Source organism: Paramacrobiotus metropolitanus, unplaced genomic scaffold (assembly GCF_019649055.1).
Source record: "Paramacrobiotus metropolitanus isolate TYO unplaced genomic scaffold, Prichtersi_v1.0 Parri_scaffold0000015, whole genome shotgun sequence".
Lineage (NCBI taxonomy): Eukaryota > Metazoa > Tardigrada > Eutardigrada > Parachela > Macrobiotidae > Paramacrobiotus > Paramacrobiotus metropolitanus.
This window is the reverse complement of record NW_026570235.1, coordinates 941,524-965,638: the sequence shown is the minus strand read 5'-3', so window position 1 is coordinate 965,638 and position 24,115 is coordinate 941,524. Positions and strand designations below refer to the sequence as shown.

The following is a 24,115-nucleotide window of genomic DNA, read 5'->3' as shown; positions in this document are numbered from 1 at the left end:
ATTGCAGCAGGTACATTTATCACCACTCGCGTATAGCAGTATAGTACAGACTACAGTACATTTGAAAGTGACATGTATCGTATTATTTTTGTAAAAGCCGGTACATTTTGCTGTAATAGGAGCACTGCAAATACACTCATAATAATTATTACTTTTATATTCTCGTAGATACCGCTTGTACTTTGAAAAGGGTAAATTTGTTATCTCGTAAGTTGCAGATTTTTAAGAATGCAACCACCACACGAAGATTCTGGTCGCATCTATGTATGTATCCGTGCCAAAGATTATGCGCCGCACAATGATCCTGTTGACGGTGTACGGACCAGATGCTCCGTAGAAGCGCCATGCATTTCCTGAGTTTATGTAATATTCAGACGAATGTAAGATGTTTAGGAAAAAAGATTACGCACTTTGGTATGGTTGGGCTGCAGCTCTCCAGAATGCCGATCAATCGATTGACGGCTATACCGTTTGTGTGTGAGTGAAAGTGTGAGTGTGTGTGCGTATGTGCGTGAGTGAGTGTTGAGCTCGGCATAGCGCTATCGATCGCTTCCGACTGTGTTTTTGGGAAAAACGAGGAGACGCTCAGCGAGTAGCTTTGAGCCATTTGAAACAGAGCCCCGGCGCACAGAGACAGGCATACACACATACAGCATACTGGTTCTTTTAATACATACAGTAGATACTTTTTGCATTGCCATACGCTCAAGCCCTGTTGTCCCTACCTAGTAAAACAGTTCCGGTTGCAGTTCCCTAATCCTTATTCCTTATTCGTACCACCCTTGAGCGGTGCAACAGCGGATACAGTGTGTCACGACACGAAACAGAGCGGTATTTCTTCGCCAAAGCTTGCGTTCAATTACTTATATTCAACACAGCGGTCACAGTAAATTGCCGACTATGCGTTCTGTTTCTGTGTTATTTAATCTAGGGCTAATAAAGATATTAAAAATTAATTTGCTTCGAAAAAACTAGAATATCTACAACCGCTTTAACACACCGCTTCCTTGCGAATTGTTTACTGAATCATTGTTTTTTGATAAATTGTACATTGAACAGCCAGCCCAGGGCGTGGTGCCTGTCTGTAATACTGGCCAATTCCCTGTTCTCGATTTTCCGTGTGTGAGCTTGAGGGATTTAAAATTCATTTAATAACAAAATATTTTTCACTCCTCTGTGCACCGCTCTGGACATTTGAACTTGTTTATCCCGTTTCTGAGTGTTTTTCACGATTTATAAGGGGAACATTTTTGATTCATTAAGCCCTGTCCTCTACATCCGGGCTGTACTGGTTGAGATTTTTCTAGACGTCCATTAAATTGCATTTATTGAACAGTGGGAAGTGTTCTCAATGGTATCATTTGGTCTGTGCATCGCACACTTGAAACCCAATGCTCAGTCTGGCAGACATATGTAGCGCCAACATGCTTACTCGCATCCCGCGTGCAGCGACTGGATGAGGTGAGCGGCACCGTTATCATTGTGCATGATCAGAATTTCCAGGTGAACTGACAGGGAACAGCTTTCTGCACCACGGTCTTTCAGTTATGATAAGATTGTCCTGGTTTGTGTTGGCTGACGATCCATTCAGTCAAGCGTGCTGTTGATTTTATTGTGATCAGCGATCTGAAGCGCTGCTGCATTCCTGGTTGATCCATATTTGTGTGTAAATTATATGCTGAGAATTCTGATTCTGTGACGAGTGGATAGAGTTTTTTCTCTCCCTGTATTATTGATCATTACCTCATACATGTTGCCAAAATAGAAGCAGATCAGCATCGATCAGGCTGTACTCTGGGCAGGGGAGTACGTAATCGCGGGGAATTGGTCTAATTACGGAAGTGCCAATTAGAGCGGGGATAGCGCTAATTGTGCAATTACAGCATGACGGCGTTTACGGGCACCCTGAAGCTGCGCATCGTGGAGGCGACGGAGCTGAAGCCGACCGAGTACGCGATTCGACTGCCTGGCACCAAGAAGACGACTCTGGATCCCTACGTGTCCATCGCCATCCAGAAGGGCCAGCCCGAGTGCTTCAAGACCACCACCAAGTCCAAGACCTGCACGCCCGTGTGGAATGAGGAGTTCTGCGCGGAGGTGCAGGGCGGCCAGGCGCTCAGTCTGGCCGTCTTCGATGATCGGCCACTTCCGCCCGATGAGTTTGTCGCCGACTGCACCATAGCCTTCGATGACATGATCGGCCAGACTGTTTCCGATGTTTGGGTATGTACTGTATGTGCTTGATGAATGGGTTCGTTTAGAGAAATTAAATCTTCCTTTTCCATGCATCTATGTTGCATGCATTGCGTGTTTATCTTGGGTATTACTTACTGGATCACGATGACTGTATGGTTGTACAGTATATGCGCAGGCGTGAAGACATTTTGAAATTATTCCAGCGGTTATTGTACTTCAACTGCGCATTTGAAAGCATTTGACATAATCAAGAGAATGTGCCTAAGAATCACATTAACTCGACGCATTATGTTAATTTCATGGTCGCTGCTGTAATTGAAAACATCATTTTTAATATGTACCCAGAATAAATACTAGGGTAGTATTGCAACCATATTGCACTTTCATTAACCTGTTTAGAGATAACCGGTGACATATTTTGTTTAATTTGAAAGGAAGCGTTTTAAAAAATTCTGTTTTCATCGTGAACTAGTCATATTTCATTTATTCATTCGGTACAGACTATTCTTGTTCTGTTTTCCTCTTTTGTTTTATTTTGTGCTCATTTAAGCGCATATTTTTACATAGCTCCTTAGCTAGTCAGCGAATAATCAAAAAAGGTTATTGCAGTTCACAGCGCAACTGCGTTTGTGTATGAAATGGGTATACATAGTTTAAAAGGTACGGCTGTAATTGCGTGCTTAGTCCGAAAAGAGATAACGGTTGAAATTTAAAGAATAAGAAGATGGTAGCAATCATCTGGAAATGTGAGGGATTTATGGTATCTTACAAAGGACTTGATGGACAGTTTATTGATTAGAGATGTAGGATATGATAGGGACTTGATGATTGGGTCTTTTCTCAACAATTTGGGTGTTCTTGGCTTTTATAGTTTGAAATGGAACCCAGTGGTAGAATACACGTTGTTATGGAACTGCTGGGATCGACTTCTGATGGTAAGTGTAAAACGAACATCAGTTCCGGCAAATCTCCATAAATATAGTGTGCTAATGCACTACGCTCTATTATAATCTTGTTTTGCATGCTGTTCCATTCAGCGGAGGCACGATGCTCCGACGAGCTTACATCGTTGTTTTCAATTTCCAGAGTTTATTAGACTTTAGATTACTGACAGGACCAAATTGCGCGCAATTGTTCCTCTTGTGTAGTTATGCAGCTCAATCAAAAAAGTGTTAATTTGCCCTATTGGGTATCTTACTTCCAGTTCGAAGCAGCAGGAAACAGTTGTTGAGATATTTGCATATAATGTTAAGCTTGCTTATATTTAATTTCTTCTTTGAAAATTTGAAATGATAGGCAAGATAATTTTTAAGCTTGTAACCTGTTAGTATGAATGCTTTTGGTTTTCGGTAATTGTTTGTTGCTTGAGGTCAGTAAGGTGGTACAGTATGGATTATCGGTTAGATTTGAATGCAGCATTTAATTCTTGGGCTTGATGAGGATGGATAAATGGTAATTCTAAAACGTCGGTATGGCGGTATGGTATTGTGGTTGACATTTGGGAGATGCGATTTTTGCTACCGGCTTGAAAAGAGGATTTAATTAGGTGGTCACTGAAATGCGTCTCGCCATGAGCCCATTGCGCTCGATAAAAGCGCGGGGGCTGATGTCAAACGTAAAAGACATCTACGGAGCACGGTAGACAGAAAACCTTTTCCCAATCGTCCATTATTAGTTGTTTGAGGAAAATCTGTCGTTGTATGCACGATTCAGTGAGCTGTTGTACCTACAGGGATTTGTGAATTGATTCGGTGTGGTATGGTTGGAGCGCATGTATATAAACTGTATATAATGATCCGCTAGATGATTCTAGTAGTGCTTCGATCAATATTTCTCCCTGCTCTGATGGGAGATACTCTTCAAAGCTCATGCTGAATTTATGATTCGGCTAGTGTCGCTTTTATCAGCTCAAGAATTGACTTTCATGGCGTTTTGAGTGGCAACATTTGCTGGTCTTCGGTAAACAGCTGTACCAGTATTATGCACTTTTGCATAAATCAGAGTCCCGGTGCCCAGTATTTTTGTACCGGCACCTTGTACAGAGTACAGCAGCTTGGAGGCATAAAGAAAACAGAGATAAAAAAAACATACGCAGAGAACAGAGTGCGTCACCGTTGTTAATTTGGTTTTGTTTTTGCAATTAATACAAAAGGTACTGATTTGCAGTAAACTATACAGTCTGACCTTTCAGTGATTTGGCAACCGAAAAAGTTTTACGGAAGTTTCTTTGTTTTGGATTGTTTTGCTTTGGTTTTGGGAGATCTTGTGATTTACCGAAAATGATCCATGATTTATGCTGTGCTGATTATTTTGATTTGCTTTTTTTCCAGCAGTCGACAATGCCCCTGCAAGCGCAACAACATCGCCCCGAGTTTTCAAGGAACGGCAGGGCGTGGTGTTCAACAAGCGTCGCGGTGCTATGCGTCGCCGAGTACACGAAATTAATGGGCACAAATTCATGGCCACATTTCTTGGCCAGCCAACGTTTTGTTCACACTGCAAGGAATTTATATGGTATGCAACTCGGTGCAGCAGAATCGGTGACTTTCTATGTAAGACTTTCATATTGTAAATCTTTTAATAGGGGCGTTTTCAAGAAGCAAGCATACCAATGCCAAGGTACAGAAGAGATCTGGCATGGCCAGTGAATATTGGTGCATATTGTTACGCAATTTAAATGATTTTGGTTTTTTGGGTGTATACAGTGTGCACATGTGTCGTGCACAAGCGTTGCCATGAATCGGTGGTATGGAAATGTCCTGGCATGAAAGAGTCAGCTGCAGAAGATGTAAGCAAATCTTTTTTCGTATCTTTCCTTACAGCTGGTCAGCAGCAGTCTTTGTCCACAGACGTCTTCATCACGATTCAGTATTAATGTGCCACACCGGTTTTCGGTTCACAATTACAAACGGCCGACATTTTGTGATCACTGTGGCTCGTTATTGTATGGAATCATGAAGCAGGGACTGCAGTGCGAAAGTAGGCTGATCTTTGTGCAGTGTTAAATGGGACTCACCCGGAAGAATTTTTTGGCTTGTATAGCTTGCAGACTGAACGTTCATCACCGGTGTAAGAAAAATGTGGCCAATAATTGTGGAATTGATACGAAAGCAATGGCAGCTGTTCTCTTGGAAATGGGTCTGCGTCCAGGCGCTTCTGCCCGACCCAAAAGCGTCAAGCCGTCATCCGATGGACGCAAGTTAGGTCCTCGAGTAAGTACAGTAATCTTTTCATGTATTCTGTTTGGCGTTTTTTGCACTGAATTTTACTAATATATCGATATGGAGTTTGTTTTGATGCATTTACTAATCGTCGCAATAAAACTAATATCCAGTACTATCTCCAGTAGTATCTACTGGTATTGAAGGTGGGATGGGTTTGGACTCAATTTTAGCACATTATTATTTCGGGGTGAATCACAAAGTAGGCAAAATTTGTGACCTGGAAGTCCTTTAGCCGATTTCGGTATATTACTACAAAAAGCTTCGTTTTTAATCCTATTTAGTAAATCTAGGCATGCTTGAATAAGGGCTTTCTACATAATATTTGTTGTACCGTTAGCTTGATGTTCTTTTTTCGCAGCAAACTTCCGCTGGTGGTAGCACGGAATCCCAACCGAATAGTGCTCCTGTTGGTGGATTACAGCCTCCGTTCTCTAAGCCTAAGTCTGGATCATTGCCATCAGCTGGTAAGTCATTACATCTGTTTATCTTCCATTCGGTTATTTGCTAGCAACATGGGAATTTTTGAAGTTCCGTCCACAGAAGAACAGACACTTCGGAGCCTGGAAATTGCCAAAACACTTGCTGGACAAAGCATCAGAACGACCGGGCGTTTTGGATTGCCGGATTTTAAATTTTTGAAAGTCCTTGGAAAGGGCAGCTTCGGAAAGGTATTTGACTGATCCGACTCTGTAATAATTAGATATTGGGGTTTTTAAACTGCGGAAAGTACGTCACGGACGGCCTTTCTTTAGGTTATGCTCGCCGAACTTGTTAGTAAACCTGAACCAGGTGGTAGTGGCGAGGATCTGTACGCCGTGAAGGTGCTGAAAAAAGACACAATTATTCAGGACGACGATGTCGAATGCACTATGACGGAGAAACGCATTTTGGCTCTGTCAGCGCGACATCCTTTCCTAACTGCGCTATATTGCTGCTTCCAGACAGCTGTATGATAATCTGATTTTGAAATGATTTGGTTTGCGGTTGAAGGTCATTGTCAAGTTTTTGATGTACGTTTTAGGACCGTTTGTTTTTCGTCATGGAATATGTGAACGGTGGAGATCTGATGTTCCAAATTCAAAGAGCTCGCAAGTTTGATGAGCCACGTGCGCGGTTTTACGCTGCAGAAGTGGTTTTAGCACTTCAGTTCCTTCATCGTCACGGAGTAATTTATCGGTGAATATTTATTATTTTTTCCTTTGTGTACATAAAAAATGTATTCTTACAGCGTCCTAATGCAATCCCTGATAAGAATAACTGATAAAAAGGTTTGGTTTGGAATACATGTATTACCGGTGAATTTTTGTAGAATTTACCTTATTATTTTTGGTTGTTCTGTCGACTGAAGGCCTTGTGCTTAATTACAGTGACCTCAAACTTGATAATATTCTACTGGACAACGAGGGCCATGTTAAGTTGGCTGATTTTGGAATGTGCAAGGAAGGCATATCTGACGGGAACCTAACATCAACATTTTGCGGCACACCAGATTATATTGCTCCAGAAGTAAATTAGGAGACTAGCTTTTCTCTGTTGGGTTTTGAAAGATGTTGGTATTTGGTAGGGCGTAATTTTTGACGTTGTTTTAGATTCTCCAAGAGTTGGAATATGGCTCTTCGGTAGATTGGTGGGCGTTGGGTGTTTTGATGTACGAAATGATGGCTGGGCAGCCGCCTTTTGAGGCTGATAACGAAGACGATTTATTTGAATCCATACTTCACGACGATGTTTTGTATCCGGTGTGGCTATCCAAAGAGGCAGTTTCCGTTCTTAAAGGAGTGAGTTTTGCTTATCATAGTTATGGCCATCTTTTAATGAGTTCGTCTGCAACAGCATATATGCTTATACGTGCGCAAACCAGTGTTAATGAGGTGTATTTTACAGTTTATGACAAAAAACCCCGTGAAACGGTTGGGATGCGTCCAGGTCCAAGGCTACGAAAAAGCGATCTTGGTCCATCCGTTCTTTCGAGAGATTGATTTTGAATCTTTGGAGCAACGCAAAATCAAACCACCCTTCAAGCCAAAAATCGTACGTAATGCAAAAAATCGCATTTACATAGACATTCACAGCGACGGGAATTGTGCTACGCTCTCGCGAACCCGTAGTAATTAATTTTGAATACTGTCTTTTCAGAAATCGAAGCGAACAACAGAGAATTTTGATCCGGAATTCACCAAGGAAGATCCCGTTTTAACGCCCATTGATTCCACCATCGTACAAGGCATCAATCAGGAAGAATTTGTGGGATTCTCTTTTGTTAACGACGATTTTCTTGGCGATAACAAGCGCAACTCCATGGCTAGCAGTGCGTCGGGCAACAGCAGCGTAACGAATAATTCTAACAGTAATTCGATGGATGCATTGTTAAGTTGATTCCGAATGGTGTGGCCGATGTTTCTTATCCGCTCAAAGAATTTGACGATTTTCTCTCACCTTCGCACCACTGGAATAGGTTGCCCAAAGTATTGCAGATATTCAGCCAAAACAAAGAAATGATCGGGACAGCCGTCAGAGAATGTATTTTGCTAATTATTGCTCTTTCCAAACACTCATCTGGCCATCACGAGTCCTACGTTTCCAGTGCGGTTGTCTCTCGTGGTTATTTAGTCCTTTGGACGTTCTTGCCGGTTATTCGAAGCGTTAGTGTAGTTTGTGAAAACTGCACGTGGCCATCGAGTTTGGAGCGGCGTTTGCGCTACGCACTCGTCGGAACGATGTCGTATAGTCGTAAAATTAATTTTTTCTCCTTGTTTTTTGTTTTACTTTCTTACCGTGTTATGTTCTCCCGGTCGCAAGTAGAACTTTGTGATTTATCGAAAGAAGGCTTATGATTCTTCTACCGACTCAGTAAGGATTTTTACAAACTGGTTTTTCGTTGTTTTTTTTTCTTGCTTTGTGTTTTGCATGAGGCACTTTTATTTGTCGGACAGTTTGTCATACTGTTGCACGGTGTAGTCGTTACGGCATTTGTTGTTCTTTATTTTGAATGGATAATATTGTATGTATAGAGTGTACCGTCATAACTATTTGTTACGAAAATTAAGGACAGAACAATTAAACCGCTAACGCGCATATTCAACGGTCACGGCTAGCTTAACGGCAGAAAGGAAGGAACTACCCGCCACCCGGTTTGTGCCTGTTTCATGCAAAGGACTGCGCGGCACAGCCACAGATATGACCCAAAAACATACAACGAATTTGTAGTTTCCTTTAACACGTGCATAGTTTCTTAAGTGTTCAATGCCAGTCCGATAGCCATTTTAGTTTAACTGCCCACTCAGTGAAAAATGAAAATTAGATGTTTTGCTACTTTACGTTTTGCTACTATGAAAAGGTTTCTTATAATGATTACTGGGAATATGAAAGTACAGTATTTTGAAATATTTACATGCAACAGTGTCGTAGTAAAATAAATTCATTCGTTCTCCAAGTTAAAATCTGTAAAAATAGTGACATAAAAAATAGATCAAATTAATGGAAACTTTTAAGATCCATTCTTGTGGTCAAATACATCAAGCCGCGAAACAAACTTTCAAGAATCTACTACGTACCGTACCCCACGTTGTACAATACTTCGCTGAGTCCGTAGAAGCATATGTACAGTCTGCACTTGTACAACACTCAGGCTGCGACAGCTGATTGAAGTGACAGCAGAATCATAATAGACCATAACGGTATTTATTATTTATATACTTGTTACAATATTTTATTAATGTCGTTGTTGTGCTGTGAATTGTGGTTTGTGAGAGCTTGTTTTCATGTTTTCTAAGGGTCCATTTTTTGCTATCGGCTCGATTTTCCGTTATAGCTGAAGACCTGACCTGAACCCAGTGGCCCGTGTTCAGCGTAAAATATCCTGCAACGCAACTCTTTGTTGGATCCACATCTAAATTAGGAACGACTGGACATATCGTATGAACTCAGACTATCAGGATTATCATTTGGATACATTGGGAAAAACTTTGTGGTTTTTCTTATGCAGAGTAGTAGTAATATGATGAGGCAGCTTTATTTTAAATTTCCTGACAATCCGTCCAGGTGCTAAAGAGCGTGGATTTGACTGTGACGACAGCCAGTAATACGGAGCTCCGTTGTATTCCCCCTGGCTGAGATAATGAATTTACGATCTGTATGCTGAGAATTTGGTTTTTCGGAATTACGTTGTCGCATAGCCCATAGGTGGTAGAGCGCTAATCGTGCAACTGCAGCATGACGGCGTTTACGGGCACCTTGAAGCTGCGCATCGTGGAGGCGACGGAGCTGAAGCCGACCGAGTACGCGATTCGACTGCCTGGCACCAAGAAGACGACTCTGGATCCCTACGTGTCCATCGCCATCCAGAAGGGCCAGCCCGAGTGCTTCAAGACCACCACCAAGTCCAAGACCTGCACGCCCGTGTGGAATGAGGAGTTCTGCGCGGAGGTGCAGGGCGGCCAGGCGCTCAGTCTGGCCGTCTTCGATGATCGGCCACTTCCGCCCGATGAGTTTGTCGCCGACTGCACCATAGCCTTCGATGACATGATCGGCCAGACTGTTTCCGATGTTTGGGTACGTGCATTTTACGTGGAATAGGTAGTTGGAAAATTATTTGGTCTGACGGAATTGTGTTGTAGAAGTGCATATTGATATTTTTGTGCACAGGTGCAGTACAAAATACAAATACATGCAGTGAAAAATATCAGAACAGCGAGACTTATATTTTTTATTTGTTAATTTCGAAATGCGCGAAAATAGTGAAACCTTCTGACTTTTTTTTGTGTTTCTTATTTCTTTTATTATTTTTTGGGAAACGAGTGCGGACAAATGAGTCCGATTTGCATTAAAAGCTTTTGACTCGGTAACAAACAAGTGTTACAGAGGAAATCAGAAGTCTAGAAATCAGTTTGATCTAGAAGTAAGAATTCCAGAGCATGACATTGCTCAGTTATTGAATGAGTTCTATTGTGACGTTTTGCGAAATAAAGTATTTCAGAAAGCTAACCGCGTGTTGTGGAAAGAAAGCTCGATTTCTTCTGTTTGCTGTGTAAGTTCGCTATTTTTAAGTACTAGTACTAGTAATTTACTAGTAATTTAATTTTACTAGTAATTTACTAGTAATTTTAATTTTTTTTTTAATTTAGTACTAGTACTAGTATTTTTTTTTAAGTACTAGTACTGCATGGCTCGGCATCGGCGATTACGGGAATTACCTATTCGAGAATATGCGTTAGTAAATAGCCTGAAGAAAATTACTGTAAATTCCTCCGAATGTTCGAAAATTAAATACAGTACACAGGACAGTTTATTTTGCATTATCGGCATACCTTTAATGTAAAATGTGGAAATGATATTGGTTAATGGTACGTAATGTAATGTTGATTTCATGCTTTTTACTATTAAAGGAGAAGCAAACAGCAAATTGTTTGCAACGTGAATTGGCGGCATTTTTATAGAAATGTGATGCTTACACCTGTACAGTCGGTCAGTCGATTAGATACATACATGATACATGAAATACAAACTTGTTAATCAAATATCTCTCTGCCAATCCAGATAGCTTTGCCTTTTACAGTTCGAACTGGAACCATGTGGTAAAATACATATTGTTATGGAACTTTTGGGAAAGATATCTGATGGTAAGTGTGGATAATGGTTACTGCTGAAATGTGGATATCCATTCCGCCGATTCCGGCAGATTTTCCAATGTGCGACCAACAGTCGACTTTTAAACCACCTTCTGTAGTGTGCGCACCTGTAATTGTGCATGTGCTCGTGCACTAATAAATTCTATAACGAAATGCTGTAAAACGCTGACTGCTACGATGATAAACTTGCATACTGGTAAAATGTAATTATTGGGTTTTTCTTTTTGTAGTTGCTGACGGTATCCATTCGACTACCATGGCATCTCCTCGAGTTTTTAAGGAACGACAGGGAGTGCTCATCAAGCGTCGCGGTGCTATGCGTCGACGTGTGCACGAAATTAACGGTCATAAATTTATGGCTACATTTCTTGGACAGCCAACGTTTTGTTCGCAGTGCAAGGAGTTCATTTTGTACGCAGCTGAATACGCTTCTTCGTTCATCTGTGATAAATATTAATAAGGGTTTGTGTAATAGTGGCGTTTTCAAGAAGCAAGCGTACCAGTGCCAAGGTATGGGAGAGAAGCCTTTTGCCAGTCACTTTAATTTATTTCTTGGTATTCGTTATTACAACTACTGGTATTTTTGATGTCGTTAGTGTGTACCTGCGTTGTGCATAAACGCTGCCATGAATCTGTGGTCTGGAAATGTCCTGGCATGAAGGAGTCTGCTGTAGAAGATGTACGTTAATCCGTATATTTTGTGCGTTTGCGTTTTTTGGGATATGAGTGTATAGATTTCGTTTGCAGACCTCTTCGCCACGGTTTAATATGAATGTACCGCATCGTTTCACGTCGCATAATTACAAACGCCCGACCTTCTGCGACCACTGTGGCTCGTTGCTGTATGGATTCATGAAACAGGGAGTGCAGTGTGAAAGTAAGGTCGCGTGTATGCAGTGCCCAATGGGATACTCTCTGAATAAATTTTTGTGGTCAGTATAGCTTGTGGATTGAATGTGCATCACCGGTGTAAGAAGAATGTGGCCAATAATTGTGGAATTGATACGAAAGCAATGGCAGCTGTTCTCTCGGAGATGGGTCTGCGACCGAATGCTTCCACCAGATCCCAAAGCGTCAGGACGCAATCAGATGGACGCAAGATGGTTCCTCGGGTGGGTTTTTTGCATAATCGGCAAATCCTTGTGTTGTCTGTTCCTATTTTGTAGCAAAGTATACAATAAAGCAGATGTGCGAATACGATTTGAAAACACGTCTTTTAGTTCTATCCTTTTTCGCAGCAAATATCCGCTGGTATTCCTTCCACCGATGAACACGCACTTGCAAGTCTGGAAATTGCCAAAAAGCTTGCTGGGCAGAATATCAGAGCGACAGGAAACTTTGGGTTGCCGGATTTCAAATTTTTAAAAGTACTCGGAAAGGGCAGCTTCGGAAAGGTACAGGGTTGTAATGAAGTGACTTGCCATGGGTTGTAATGAAGTGATGAATGATATCCTTAAGGAAATATTCGCGGTGCTGCTTTCTGTAAATAAAACGTTTTCTAGGTTATGTTGGCCGAACTGGTGAACAAATCACAGTCCAGCGGCGGTGAGGAAGAATATTACGCCGTGAAAGTTCTGAAAAAGGACACCATTATTCAGGATGATGATGTGGATTGTATTATGACCGAGAAACGTATTTTGGCTATGTCGGCTCGATACCCCTTTCTCACTGCACTTTACTGCTGCTTTCAGACGCCCGTACGACTACCTTGTTGAATACTTCCAGTCGTGCGCGTTTTTTGGAACTTTTACTGGTGTTTAGGATCGCTTGTTTTTCGTCATGGAATACGTGAACGGTGGAGATCTGATGTTTCAAATTCAGAGAGCCCGCAGGTTTGACGAACCGCGAGCTCGGTTCTACTCTGCAGAGATAGTTTTGGCCTTGAAATTCCTCCACAGCCACGGAGTAATTTATCGGTAATTATTTTCACAGCTTGTCCTGCAGTTTTTAGCTTTCCTGATTTTCCCGTTTTATGGCCAAATACAGTGACCTCAAGCTTGATAATATTCTTTTGGACAACGAGGGTCATGTTAAGCTGGCAGATTTTGGGATGTGCAAGGAGGGCATAGCCGATGACAATTTGACATCCACATTTTGCGGAACGCCGGATTACATTGCCCCAGAGGTAATGCTGTTTGCTTTATTTAAAACTAATTGGTCAAGCTTTTTAGTCTTTGAAAGAGATATTTTTCAGTCATCTCGCTGAGGTATGACATATTTAGGTAATAATCTTTCTTCAAATCTCTTCTCAAACAATAAAAGCTCATTGCGAATGTGTCGTAAAGCTTTGTTTCATAATCTAGATTCTGCGAGAATTGCAGTACGGCGCTTCGGTGGATTGGTGGGCGATGGGTGTTCTGATGTATGAAATGATGGCTGGACAGCCGCCTTTTGAGGCGGATAACGAGGATGATTTATTTGAATCCATACTCAACGACGCTGTTTTGTATCCTGTATGGTTATCCCAAGACGCAGTTTCCATTCTGCGAGACGTAAGCTTATTAGTCGAGGATTATACTTCTCTGCTGCACATTTTTCCGCGGACTTCGTACTTGAAAAGTGACTGCGGTTTTTTGTGTTCATTGTTTACCTGGGTACAGTGCATAAGTTGTTGTTGCATCCGCCACATTTTTTTGCAGTTTATGACAAAAGATCCAGCTAAGCGTCTGGGATGCATCCAGGCTCGAGGTTACGAACAGGAAGTTCTTTTGCATCCGTTCTTTCGGGATATTGATTTCGAAGCACTTGAACAGCGCAAGATTAAACCACCCTTCAAACCTAAAATTGTGCGTATGAGTTCATTTCTGCGCGAACCGACAACGCATTTTACGTTTCGACGCTTTCCTGAGCTGATAGATTCTAATGTTTTAGAGATCAAAGCGGACTACAGAGAATTTTGATCCGGAATTCACAAGGGAAGATGCCGTCTTGACGCCCATTGATTCGACCATAGTGCAGGGCATCACTCAGGAAGAATTTGTCGGATTCTCCTTTATCAATATCGATTTTCTGAGCGATAACAACCGGAGCTCCGTGGTTAGCAGGGGGTCAGACAACATTAACTTAACGAACATTTCGAACGGTAATTTAATGCATCCACCACGCTGATTCCTGTTAAACTGGTTTGTTTGGGATTCACTCAAAGAATCTACTAAATTTTCGCACTCGGCATCTTTCTCGACCGCCGGAAGTATTGCACTTATTTAGCCAAATCGGACAAATGTTCCGGATAACCGTCCATCGATTTATTTTACGTTTGCTGCTTTGCACAGCCGTTGTCACCAGGACCGATTCCAGTACGGTTATTTGTTTGTTATTTTGCATGAAAGGTCTTGCCATTTATCCGCTGCTAGCCATGACTCCGCCAGTTTACTTACCAAAACGATATCGACTGATTTTACAATGCTCTTTTTAATTTTTTATTTGATATAGATTTTTTTTATTTTCCCGGTTGCCAGTCGAGTTTGAGCATACCTGAAGAAATGTTTTATACAGTAGATTGTTTAATGCCTCTGCTGAAAACGAATGGTCTGTCTTCTTTCCTTCAAACCTTTGTGCAGTATTCTGCATGTGGCAGCTGTCTTGTATCCGAGTTTTTGTTATATTTTTGCGCTTTACATTGATGTGAACATTGAATATTTATTGTGTGGTTCGAAATTTGCTTGGTATAAATTGCCTGGCAAGTCGGAAAAAGTATGAAGGTTTTGGGAGAGGCACGAGAATAAATTTGGCGTATGATAGATCTGCTCTGTAATATTTTAAAAACAAACCATACCGCCGGTAAATGGAAATTTTTAAGTGATTGATAAGCGTATAGTAACCACAGCGCGTACGTTTTGCGTTTATTTTGTCCGAACGATTTGTATCGTCTAGGTAAATTTTTTTCATTAAATTTTGCACTTGGCTTTCTGCATGGTTTGCGGAACTCAGTGCACATACTCTATATGTGTTGTAAGCATTGCTGTATAACTACATACTGTATGTAGCATAATTAGTCTTCTGAACATTAAAAGCACAATGCGTTTTCCGCATGAAAGCGCCATGCACTGGCAAATTAAAGAGTCACTAACGCAACAAAGGAGATATGGATTCTGTTGTTTATGTTCTCACAGCCGGGCCAAGTGCACTGACATAACAGAAATGAGCCAATCGTAGAACAATACAGTTTAGTTAAGGTTGGACGAAAAAAGTCGTTGCCCCGGCGCAACTATACAAATTCCGGTCTTTCTCTCTCTTGTGAACGAATTTGGGGATGGGGAATACGTATAAAAGAACGTATATTTACCAAGTGCATTACCAGATCATGGGAACGCTATCGGATATAGCTAATTTAACTGCGTCTCCCGGCTGCTGTCACACTCACTCTCTCTTGCACCTGCATTGCAGCATTAAGGAAAAAGGAGGATGTCTTAACTGTTGAGTGTGCATGACTGCGACGATTGTTCTTTGTGATAACTGATTATTAGTTTGTCTCATCATTTTGGTGGCCCATTAATATCTTCTCGTACACTCATATATACGCTAGCTACCAGTAGACAGCAGCAAAAGCTTAATTAACTCAGCCATCAATCTTGTATTTTTGCTTTTTTCTTTCACGACTTAATGGTAATTTATGCCGGGTCTGCTGCCGGATGATGCAGTTAACTTCCATAATCACGCAAAAATGGCCATCGACGTGGCTGGGCCGGGGCGGCGTAATGAAGATTGATGTGGCGCGTCGTACGTAATGTTCCTATCGGCAGCAATCACGACAGGGGTTACCTCAGGTCGAGCCCTGCACTTTGTTTTAGCGTTGCCTTAATCTACGATCGGGTTGCGCAATGTAATCTACTCAAGGGGCGAAGCGTTGCTGCGTTCCCAACAACGGCACTAGGGTAATGATTATGCAGAAGTTATGTACGCGATATCAGTGGCTGAGAACACACCAAACTGCACAATTAATGCATTTGCAGGAAAAAAGAGGTTTGTTTTGTTGTTCAAGGTTATTTTTCAGTTTTGTACGACTATTTTTGTACGTAGAAAATTATTATGGGCTTCATTAGCGTTTGTGCACAGTATTGGTTTTTGCACAGAAATTTTTTTTGCTTTCGTACAAAGTTGAAATTACTTCCTACATTAGGCAACAGCTATGAAATAATTAAGTGCAAACGCGGGTACATTATTCCACTGTCAAAAATATTCAAACATTAAAAAATCCAAAGTCTCTTTCTTCCTATGGGTTAAAAGGTAACACGCACAGCCGTAGCGCTTCCCTTAAGTTGAACGCTGCTTAAAGTTAAAATTATTCCACTGCGTCATAGCTGTCGCATACCGAACAGAAAATTCTATGTATTATTATTTACGGCCTTATCAATAACTTTTATTGCAAACTTGAAACTGCAGTTGGAAATCAACTTTTATTTCTTTTGTATATTGCATACATGAGGAATTTATGTACAAATACAGAATGCCGTTGAGCAATTCATTCAGGTCATGAATGCCACTTTGAGAGCTAAGAATAAAAGTACTTATAAGAGCCAAAAAATCGCGAGATTCATACCTCCACGCATATGTGATAACATTATGTAAGCGATCTAAACTTTCTAAAAATTTCCAAATACTACCCATTGAACGGCCAGGCTAATCTAGTATCTGGAGTAGAACTGGGATAGGCAACCAATAAACCACCATAACGCATTCTGCGCTGCTACATGAGGCGTTAGCTGCATAAACGGATTAAAACACAAGGAAGCGTTATTAAGTGACAAGCATACAATGCAGCTTATCAATCTCGCTCTTCATAGCCGTGACTTGCATACGCAATCGCATATTTTCCTGCTCCAGAAAGGCCGCGCGCAGTGCGATATTGTCCTCCTTAGCCCGGCGGGCATCCCGTGACCTTTTAGCCGCTTCGTTATTCTTCCGTCGGCGCTCCCAATACGCATCGTCTTTATTATCATCCGGCACGGAGCGCGCTCGTTTCTTGCCCTTTCCATCTTCTTCCGATCCCGGCTCCGGGGTTTTCTCTTCACTGTCCTCCTTCCCGTTGCGCAAGGGCGACGAGGCGGTAGTGGACGCTGTGGAGTCTACGGTGGCGTTAGGCGATCCGGAGACCATGGAAGAGGGCGAAGGATGATTGTCGTTCTTGGATACCTTCACCGATGACGTCACGAGTGTATCCGTGTGTTTGACCTTTCGCGATTTTGTGGTGGGTGGGGTCGTAGCGGCGTGCGGATCGCTCGGTGGGGATTTTTTCTGTGCTCCTGGTCCAATTTTATACTGGGCGAACATATCTTTTGACCCGTTAAAAAGATCCGGTGAGAGGGATTCCAGCATGCCGGCCGGCGTCAGACCGAGATTCATCGGCAGACCGTACAATCCAAGGGGCAGCGACAGAGGATCGCGCGGGTAGGCTTTGAACGGGCGCACCGGTTTATTACCGCCCTTGGCGCGCGGTTCCGTTAGGTTTTGGGCAAAGGGAAAGTTAGGCATACCATGGCTGCTGACGTTGGCGAAGTAGTTGCCCATCCCGTTGAAACGCAGCAAAGGGTTCATCGCGCCGCTGGCGGATACCATGGATGCCGGTGGTGATTCGGCGCGGTGACAAGACGATGTGCTGCTGGCGCCTCCCTCGCTGGCGGTGTCATCGGCAATGTCGGGTGAGCGTCGCTTCTTGCTGGAGAAGTCCAACGGCGCATCCATGTCCTCCAAAGGTTCAGGTTTGGCTGCCGCCTTATCTAGCCAACTTGACGTGCGCGCGTTGCTGTTGCGTGACATTTTTTGCTTATCTGCAAAGCGATTTTGATTTCACAAAGGTGCTAAGCAGAAGTAAGTCAGTGTAAAAAAGTGCACAAAGATCTATTCAACTATGCAGCATGCACATCCTTAGCTTCCTTCAAAATGTGGGCGCGAGCAGCTGCATGTATAGCAAAAATATACTACAATAAAAAATTTTTAATACAAGTAGTATTGTAATTGTGGAATTCAGCTATATATAAAATAACTTAATTTAATGCATGATATTTAAACCTGTTTGAAGGCGCAATTAACTAAAAAAGTTTTATTCAAAGTGCAAATTCCATCAACGATTTTTGAAAACTAAGAAGGGTTATCTTGGTGCCCTGATCGCAGGCGCGCTGTATCCCAAATCTGATATTCTTGACCTTTCTGGAATTTCTGTTTAGTATAAAGCAGAACATCCTATAACATCCTATATTTATCTCTTATATACCTTGCTATGACGTAACGGCGACTCACGAGCTATCACCTAAATACTTGTGACCTATGGCACAAATTTGTGTGCTTTGTTTTGTATTTTCTGGGCCATTCGGTATCCGTGTAGAAAACAGATCTAAAATCAATTTAACGTTGCTGAAACCAAATATCGTTTTGGTTCCACTTCTATTAAAGGTTCTACCAAGGAATCAGCTATGTAAGTACCATAGTATATTATTTGCTCTGTGGACGGATTAATAGCGTAAAAACTAAGAAGCAAAAAGCAGGCGGCATTGCACATAATGGTAAATTAATAAATTATTATTATTAAATACCGGTATTTCCATAACGATTATTATTTACTGTCAGATGCGCATTGCAGTGCAGCGTCTATCCCGATGAGCTGGGGCAAATCCTGTTGTTAAAATTTATGACCCACGTGCGTGGTATGGGGGCGATATAATATTGTCGCAAATCAAGGAGACGGATTGTGGTTTTAAAATAGCAAGAACACATTCGCGTTCGCCGGATTGGCTGGCGCAAGCACATGCGTCGCTTGGGCCATATAACAGACTCCCCTAATAGTCTAAGACATATAGAAAAGTGAAATAGCTGGAACAAGCACATAAACTTTAAAATCATTTTGAAATTTGAACCACATTTCTCACACAAAAGTTATCGTTGGCAATATTTGATTTTTAACATTCATTGCTTTTCTTTATTCACTGCACTTTAATACGACAAGAAAAGATTAACAGATTAAAATATTGGCTTTCGAAATTGTAAATCCTGATACAGCGTTTCCTGAGTTATAGTACTTACAATATGTACTACAATTACTTACCTACGTCGTGTTTATCACTCTATGCTACACTAGTTTTGCAGCAATGGTAATTACTACTAATCAAAGAGCACACTACGGCATAAATTTAAATTGCCATAACTCAGATTGCACGTACCAGGAAATCAGATTATTCCCGTTCCTGAGAATCACGCAACCGATCGTAATGATGCACCTGCAGAATGTGCTGGCAATGATCCAATAATTCCAATTCACAGCTTTGCAAACGAGATTAGCGAAGACGTGTGATGCAATAGTTAGCCGTTGTTTGTTCTTCTTTCAACAAAACGTTTTGTCTCAGAATAAATAAAAGCTGCAGTAACACTAGCCACCAAAGTCTGGAGAAAAGCGATGTTCGGATAGGCAACATTAACTGACGGGAAAAATTTTCTTGATGCAACTGGTTGCCTTTCGGATTATGGATGCTGACTTTCACTGGAAGCACTTGAACCAACGCAAGGGATTCGTATATTGGTTGTGCAGAATAAGTACAGTAATCTGTATCAGGACTAATGCATCATAGTGCACTTTATTGTGGCCGGACTGCGACTGTGCTTGTCTGCGCAACGAGACTTGATAGACTAACGTAACAGACGGTCAGCGTTGTGACTGGATGGAAGTCACCTCGTCGCAACGCAATCGGGCGGAGTTACGGACGTCTCCGTGGTCTTGTTTCCAGACGACCAACTTTGGAACACCCGGCCAACGCATATGCGTTGTGCAAAATGCTCGAGTAGAGAGTCAGAGACTTTTCGTTGTTATACAAAATCTTTGCAGGAACGTAATATACTAAAACTTAAAATAATATGGCTAGGACAATAAGGCTGCCTTGGCAATGTTATGAAAACTATGTATTAATTTACTTCACTTATTCAGTTTTATTTTACCTTTTCCACCAACAACGTTTATAAAATATGTTACAAACGCAAAATGTTGTAACTTGTTAGTGGATTTCTTTTTTCTACTCCAACTACAACTATTGAAGTATTAAAACCTGTACGTACATATGTTTTGTCGGACACAGCTATCAGTTACGTATTTCATTGTAAAACTGCGCTTGGACATCTACAAGTCTATTTATGTGTTTATGTGTTAACTTTACGCCAGCGCTAAAACTGTTTTTGTTCGTTCAGATTTGAATCCCCTTGGGGTTGTCTGCTTTGGTACATACCGTGATAATAAATGCAGATAGTAAATCAAACTGCTTTTGAATCGTTAAAAACATATTTGTTTTAATTAACACCACAATCGTGTTCCGTCTAGTATAATTGCCGATATAATATGCTGACACTTTTTTGCATTTTGGAGCATCTGCAGGCTCAGTGCAACCTTCGTCCAGTCCGACCCAGCATACTATAAGCAATTACAGCATGAATTATTTTCTACGATCGTTGTATATACTCAGTGAAACGAAAGTTCATGCGTTTACTATAGAAGTACCGAAATAGAAAAATACTTCATGATCAACACATATAGATATAAGTAGAAATATGTACAGTAATACAATGGCCCAAGGTGTTGTGTACCGTACGTGTATACACGTCACGTAAACGTCGTAAAGCCATGTTCCGCATTAAACATGCTATCAGTTAAGGTAACACCGGTGCCATCTAATCGGTGAATATTTACATTTACAAAATATATACAGTGTGTGAAAAATTGTTTGCTGTAATTATTATGTGATGGTAGAGTCTGCATTTCCGGTAAAGCTTTCACACCGTGCAATCGTTCATGCGCATGCCTATAAAATAATTTGTGTATCATTTCCTTAATTTTATCTTTTCCCTATTGCTTTTTTCGGATCAGCAGAGAAGAATTTGTTATGACCATACTTAATTGCTGCAAAAAGATGCCGAAAGTACTTCGAAAGGCGTCTGCCAGACATTAATATATCTGATCTATTCTGTATATCGTAACGGCGATTTTTTATTAGTCGGCATAGTCAAATTAGAGCACACTGCATACTTAGCAAGCCAGATCTGTAATTATCTCGCAGGCGCAAGCTGGTATAAAACATTCACACGGATTGTGCTATAAAAGGTTGATTATTTATTACACGTCGGTTACGACCAGTGTTTGCACTGCTGTAATGGCAAAGCCGCTCATTTAGCTAACGGTGATTAACAAGACGGCCAACAGTCATTTGCAAATTGCAAGTATTGTACATCTATGCAAAAGGCCATTATTCAACATAAAAGCTTGAGTGTTGCCAAAGAGAGCATAAGATCTCTTTTCTCCGAAGTGTTTTTCCCATCATGACAGCGTAATTTTGCTGGGAAAGGAATAAAAAATAATAGAAAAAGGCACAGCTAAGTGAGCTAACCGATCATAATACTGCTGTTTTGTGGATATTAAATTCGAACATATTAAGTATGTCAAACTTATAAAAACTTCCTTTGTTAGAAAAGCTGAATAAGTCTGTTTGTTTTATATTATAAGATATTGTAATCTAGAACTACGTATACTTGAAGTATGTTTGAAAGAATTAATGTTCAGTGTTACAGTTAGAAGAATTAATACAGAATATTATAATGTCCACTTCATGCGTAATTTATGCTTATCTATTAACTGGGCAACCGAAAATTATGCGCCATAAAAATTGCGGGCAATATTAAAACATAGAATGTTATTTTAGTTTCTGGCATAACATTCGGCAGTTTCAATCATTAGAAACTTTGTTTCAATTTTTTTGTGCTGAGTACCATAACAGTTGTGTGTGTGGAGACTGGAGAGGAAGTATAATAATTATGCACACGATAGTAAAACGTATTGTAAGTTGCATCTTTGCTTTATCGTGCAATCAACTGTTGCTTCGACTGCTTAAGTGGCCAAATATCGCAGAAGCAGCCCTTTTACCCGAACGATGAACCTTTCCTTATTCCTGATTATTCTATTATAATGGCGGGAAATGCAATAACGAAAACCTGATATTTAGACCGATTTGTATGTGTTTGCCTTGGCATGGCTAGACACTTTACTGGCAGAACAGTTGTGGATGGGTGAGCAAGTGAAACAAGGAGGCGCAGAGGCCATTTAAGGAGAACCATTGTTCATTATGCGATGCCATCCGAGGTCATTGCATCCTCGCTGACGCCATGGACACCCCGCATCAGTCAATCAGTCTATCCTATCGGTTTTGTCAGAACGGTATATATAGAATGTTTATGGAAGCATCCATATTCTTTCTCAACAGAAAATTCAATGCGTTAAGAAATCCTGCAGATTCTGCTTGTTCAACTGAGAACTGCATACATTTATGTAAGAAGAAAAAATTTTGTTTTAAAAACTAGCTAAAAAACAAAAACAAAATTCATTGTAAAAGGCTTTATAAAATCTTTCCTGCATGCGGACTAAGCGCGACATATTAAACTTTTACAGTTTAGATTTTTGCACCCAACCGGCAAATACTGCATGTAGAACTGATCTTACAAAGCGAACTGTTTAGCGATCTGCGGTAGCTATGCACAAACGATACCTACATCCATAACTGGACAATAGGTAAGATATGTAACGCTCTTTCTCAAGAATTAACCGTCCTGTAATTATGTCCAGAAAATAGCATTACTATGGCGCTGTCCGGGTGGGTGTTATAACGGCTTAGACGGGCAAAAATGTGCCGAACGCTAAGGACAATAATCTGATTGCGCATTCTCCGGGATTCTCTCACGACGCCCGTGCATTATCACTTAATCAGCATCAATTGTCCTGACGTAATGCGTATTCAACAGTTGTGTGTCGCAGTGGGAAAACAAACCCATAACGCTATACAATATTTCACTTGCACTGTGACCGCATATCTTAACAGCACCCGCCACCACTTGCTGGTCCGGGAGTGTTTAATATGCTTTAGTTCAACGGCCGCCAAACCCTTGCTTCTGTAAGAAAAGTGCAATATGGGAACCAGAAAAATGTCATATACGTCGGCGAATGACCACTGTAATTTCCAAAGAGTGACCATGGGTTCGGCGCAGGGTGATGTGCATATGGAAATGTCCAATCTGATGAGGACACTGACCTCGGCCGTTCTCTCTCTTGCATGCACAGGCGGATCATGAGTTAAAATTCATGGCATTTGTATAATAGCGCGAATATGTGCAGCAATATTATACGGTACGCGGAAATCTGGCGTCAGATGAAGGGAAGTTTACCAATCCTCAAATTATATTAGCACACTGAAGCCAGCAGCAGCTGACCGGTGGCTACTCAATAGAGCATGTGCATTTAGCGATAAACCGCAACCTGATGCGAACTTTGCCTGATGCTACGTCAAAAGCGAACGGCTGTGCCTGGTGCTTATATGATCCGGTCATTTTGATTCAACATGAGCTCAAATGCACTGGACTGCGGCAATCCTTGCTTAAAACTGTCAATTAAAATTCTTCAATCATAGCGTATAGTACACATGTCTCCATATTTCACGGCGTTCACTCAAAGGACATTGACCCTAGCATATTGCCAAATTTAGAATTGTCGCGCTTGTAATGTTGAATGGCATGTCGCCATCGTCCACGTATGATTATGGTACGACCCTCGCTTGGCAGTATTGAAAAAGCATAAAACAGCAGCTGTTCGGCTTGGCTTGCTACCGCAAATTTTATAATTTTTAGTGATTTCTCTAAAAATTTATTCATAATTGTGCATGAAAAGTAAAGAGAAAGTAATTTAAAACAAAGATTGTGAACGCAATGGTCGCATATCTTAGCTAACGTGCAACCGGTGCAGACATGCCGTGGCAAAGTACCATTGCCGGTAAGCCAAAACTGCAGACTAGTGGCTAAATAAGGTTGCTAAATGCTAATTATGTTTCCAGCTGCATCCAGCACAAGCGCAGATACCATATTCGACGTATTGCATTTCGTGCAGAAATTTCTTTCACCATTAATTTAATGATATGTAACTTGAGAAGTGTGGGATTGACTTCGGTCTTAATGATCATGCAATCGATGCAACAGCGCATATTGTGGAAGCGTTACTAAAGCAAATTCAATTAACAAAGTTTATGTCCGTTCACAAACCATAATAAGACTGAGAGA

General features: G+C 41.2%; 3 protein-coding genes across 6 annotated transcripts; 2 read left to right on the top strand and 1 right to left on the bottom strand.

Annotated features, from left to right (window-relative positions):
* The first annotated feature begins 868 nt into the window (after positions 1-868).
* On the top strand, positions 869-8,493 carry LOC129584930 (calcium-independent protein kinase C-like). 4 transcript variants are annotated; one of them, XM_055477367.1, is made up of 16 exons: positions 869-1,461; positions 1,884-2,223; positions 3,068-3,131; positions 4,527-4,710; positions 4,781-4,815; positions 4,902-4,984; positions 5,046-5,175; positions 5,239-5,408; positions 5,779-5,884; positions 5,961-6,088; positions 6,173-6,367; positions 6,442-6,596; positions 6,788-6,926; positions 7,010-7,198; positions 7,305-7,451; positions 7,557-8,493. In XM_055477367.1, exons 1-16 carry the CDS (start codon positions 1,457-1,459, stop codon positions 7,794-7,796), a joined length of 2,310 nt encoding a protein of 769 aa, XP_055333342.1. In that variant the 5' UTR covers positions 869-1,456; the 3' UTR covers positions 7,797-8,493. The 4 variants fall into 4 exon arrangements, with proteins under 4 accessions (XP_055333342.1, XP_055333340.1, XP_055333339.1 ...); XM_055477365.1 differs by having other exon boundaries at positions 870-1,461; positions 4,530-4,710; positions 5,949-6,088; XM_055477364.1 differs by having other exon boundaries at positions 870-1,461; positions 5,949-6,088.
* A 560-nt stretch (positions 8,494-9,053) lies between these two features.
* Positions 9,054-14,774, top strand: LOC129584932 (calcium-independent protein kinase C-like). Its single transcript, XM_055477368.1, has 14 exons — positions 9,054-9,971; positions 10,975-11,038; positions 11,278-11,458; positions 11,523-11,557; positions 11,644-11,726; positions 11,795-11,924; positions 11,990-12,159; positions 12,286-12,441; positions 12,550-12,744; positions 12,809-12,963; positions 13,034-13,172; positions 13,351-13,539; positions 13,687-13,833; positions 13,919-14,774. The coding sequence occupies exons 1-14, from the start codon at positions 9,633-9,635 to the stop codon at positions 14,153-14,155; spliced, it is 2,220 nt and encodes a 739-aa protein (XP_055333343.1). The 5' UTR covers positions 9,054-9,632; the 3' UTR covers positions 14,156-14,774.
* A 1,726-nt stretch (positions 14,775-16,500) lies between these two features.
* Positions 16,501-19,731, bottom strand: LOC129584938 (protein giant-like). The gene is made up of 2 exons (XM_055477378.1): positions 19,201-19,731; positions 16,501-17,814 (listed from the first exon to the last, which is right to left on the bottom strand). The coding sequence occupies exon 2, from the start codon at positions 17,801-17,803 to the stop codon at positions 16,784-16,786; it is 1,020 nt and encodes a 339-aa protein (XP_055333353.1). The 5' UTR covers positions 17,804-17,814; positions 19,201-19,731; the 3' UTR covers positions 16,501-16,783.
* Positions 19,732-24,115: the final 4,384 nt, after the last annotated feature.

What these genes read in the sequence shown, in the direction of transcription:
- LOC129584930 (XM_055477364.1), top strand. An exon ending in GCAAGCATACCAATGCCAAG is followed by an intron (nt 4,816 to 4,901) that starts GTACAGAAGAGA and finishes GGGTGTATACAG; the next exon opens with TGTGCACATGTGTCGTGCAC. An exon ending in ATTGCTGCTTCCAGACAGCT is followed by an intron (nt 6,368 to 6,441) that starts GTATGATAATCT and finishes TGTACGTTTTAG; the next exon opens with GACCGTTTGTTTTTCGTCAT.
- LOC129584932 (XM_055477368.1), top strand. Translation starts at nt 9,633, where the DNA reads ATGACGGCGTTTACGGGCACCTTGAAGCTGCGCATCGTGGAGGCGACG. An exon ending in GCAAGCGTACCAGTGCCAAG is followed by an intron (nt 11,558 to 11,643) that starts GTATGGGAGAGA and finishes TGATGTCGTTAG; the next exon opens with TGTGTACCTGCGTTGTGCAT. An exon ending in AGCCACGGAGTAATTTATCG is followed by an intron (nt 12,964 to 13,033) that starts GTAATTATTTTC and finishes GGCCAAATACAG; the next exon opens with TGACCTCAAGCTTGATAATA.
- LOC129584938 (XM_055477378.1), bottom strand. Translation starts at nt 17,803, where the DNA reads ATGTCACGCAACAGCAACGCGCGCACGTCAAGTTGGCTAGATAAGGCG.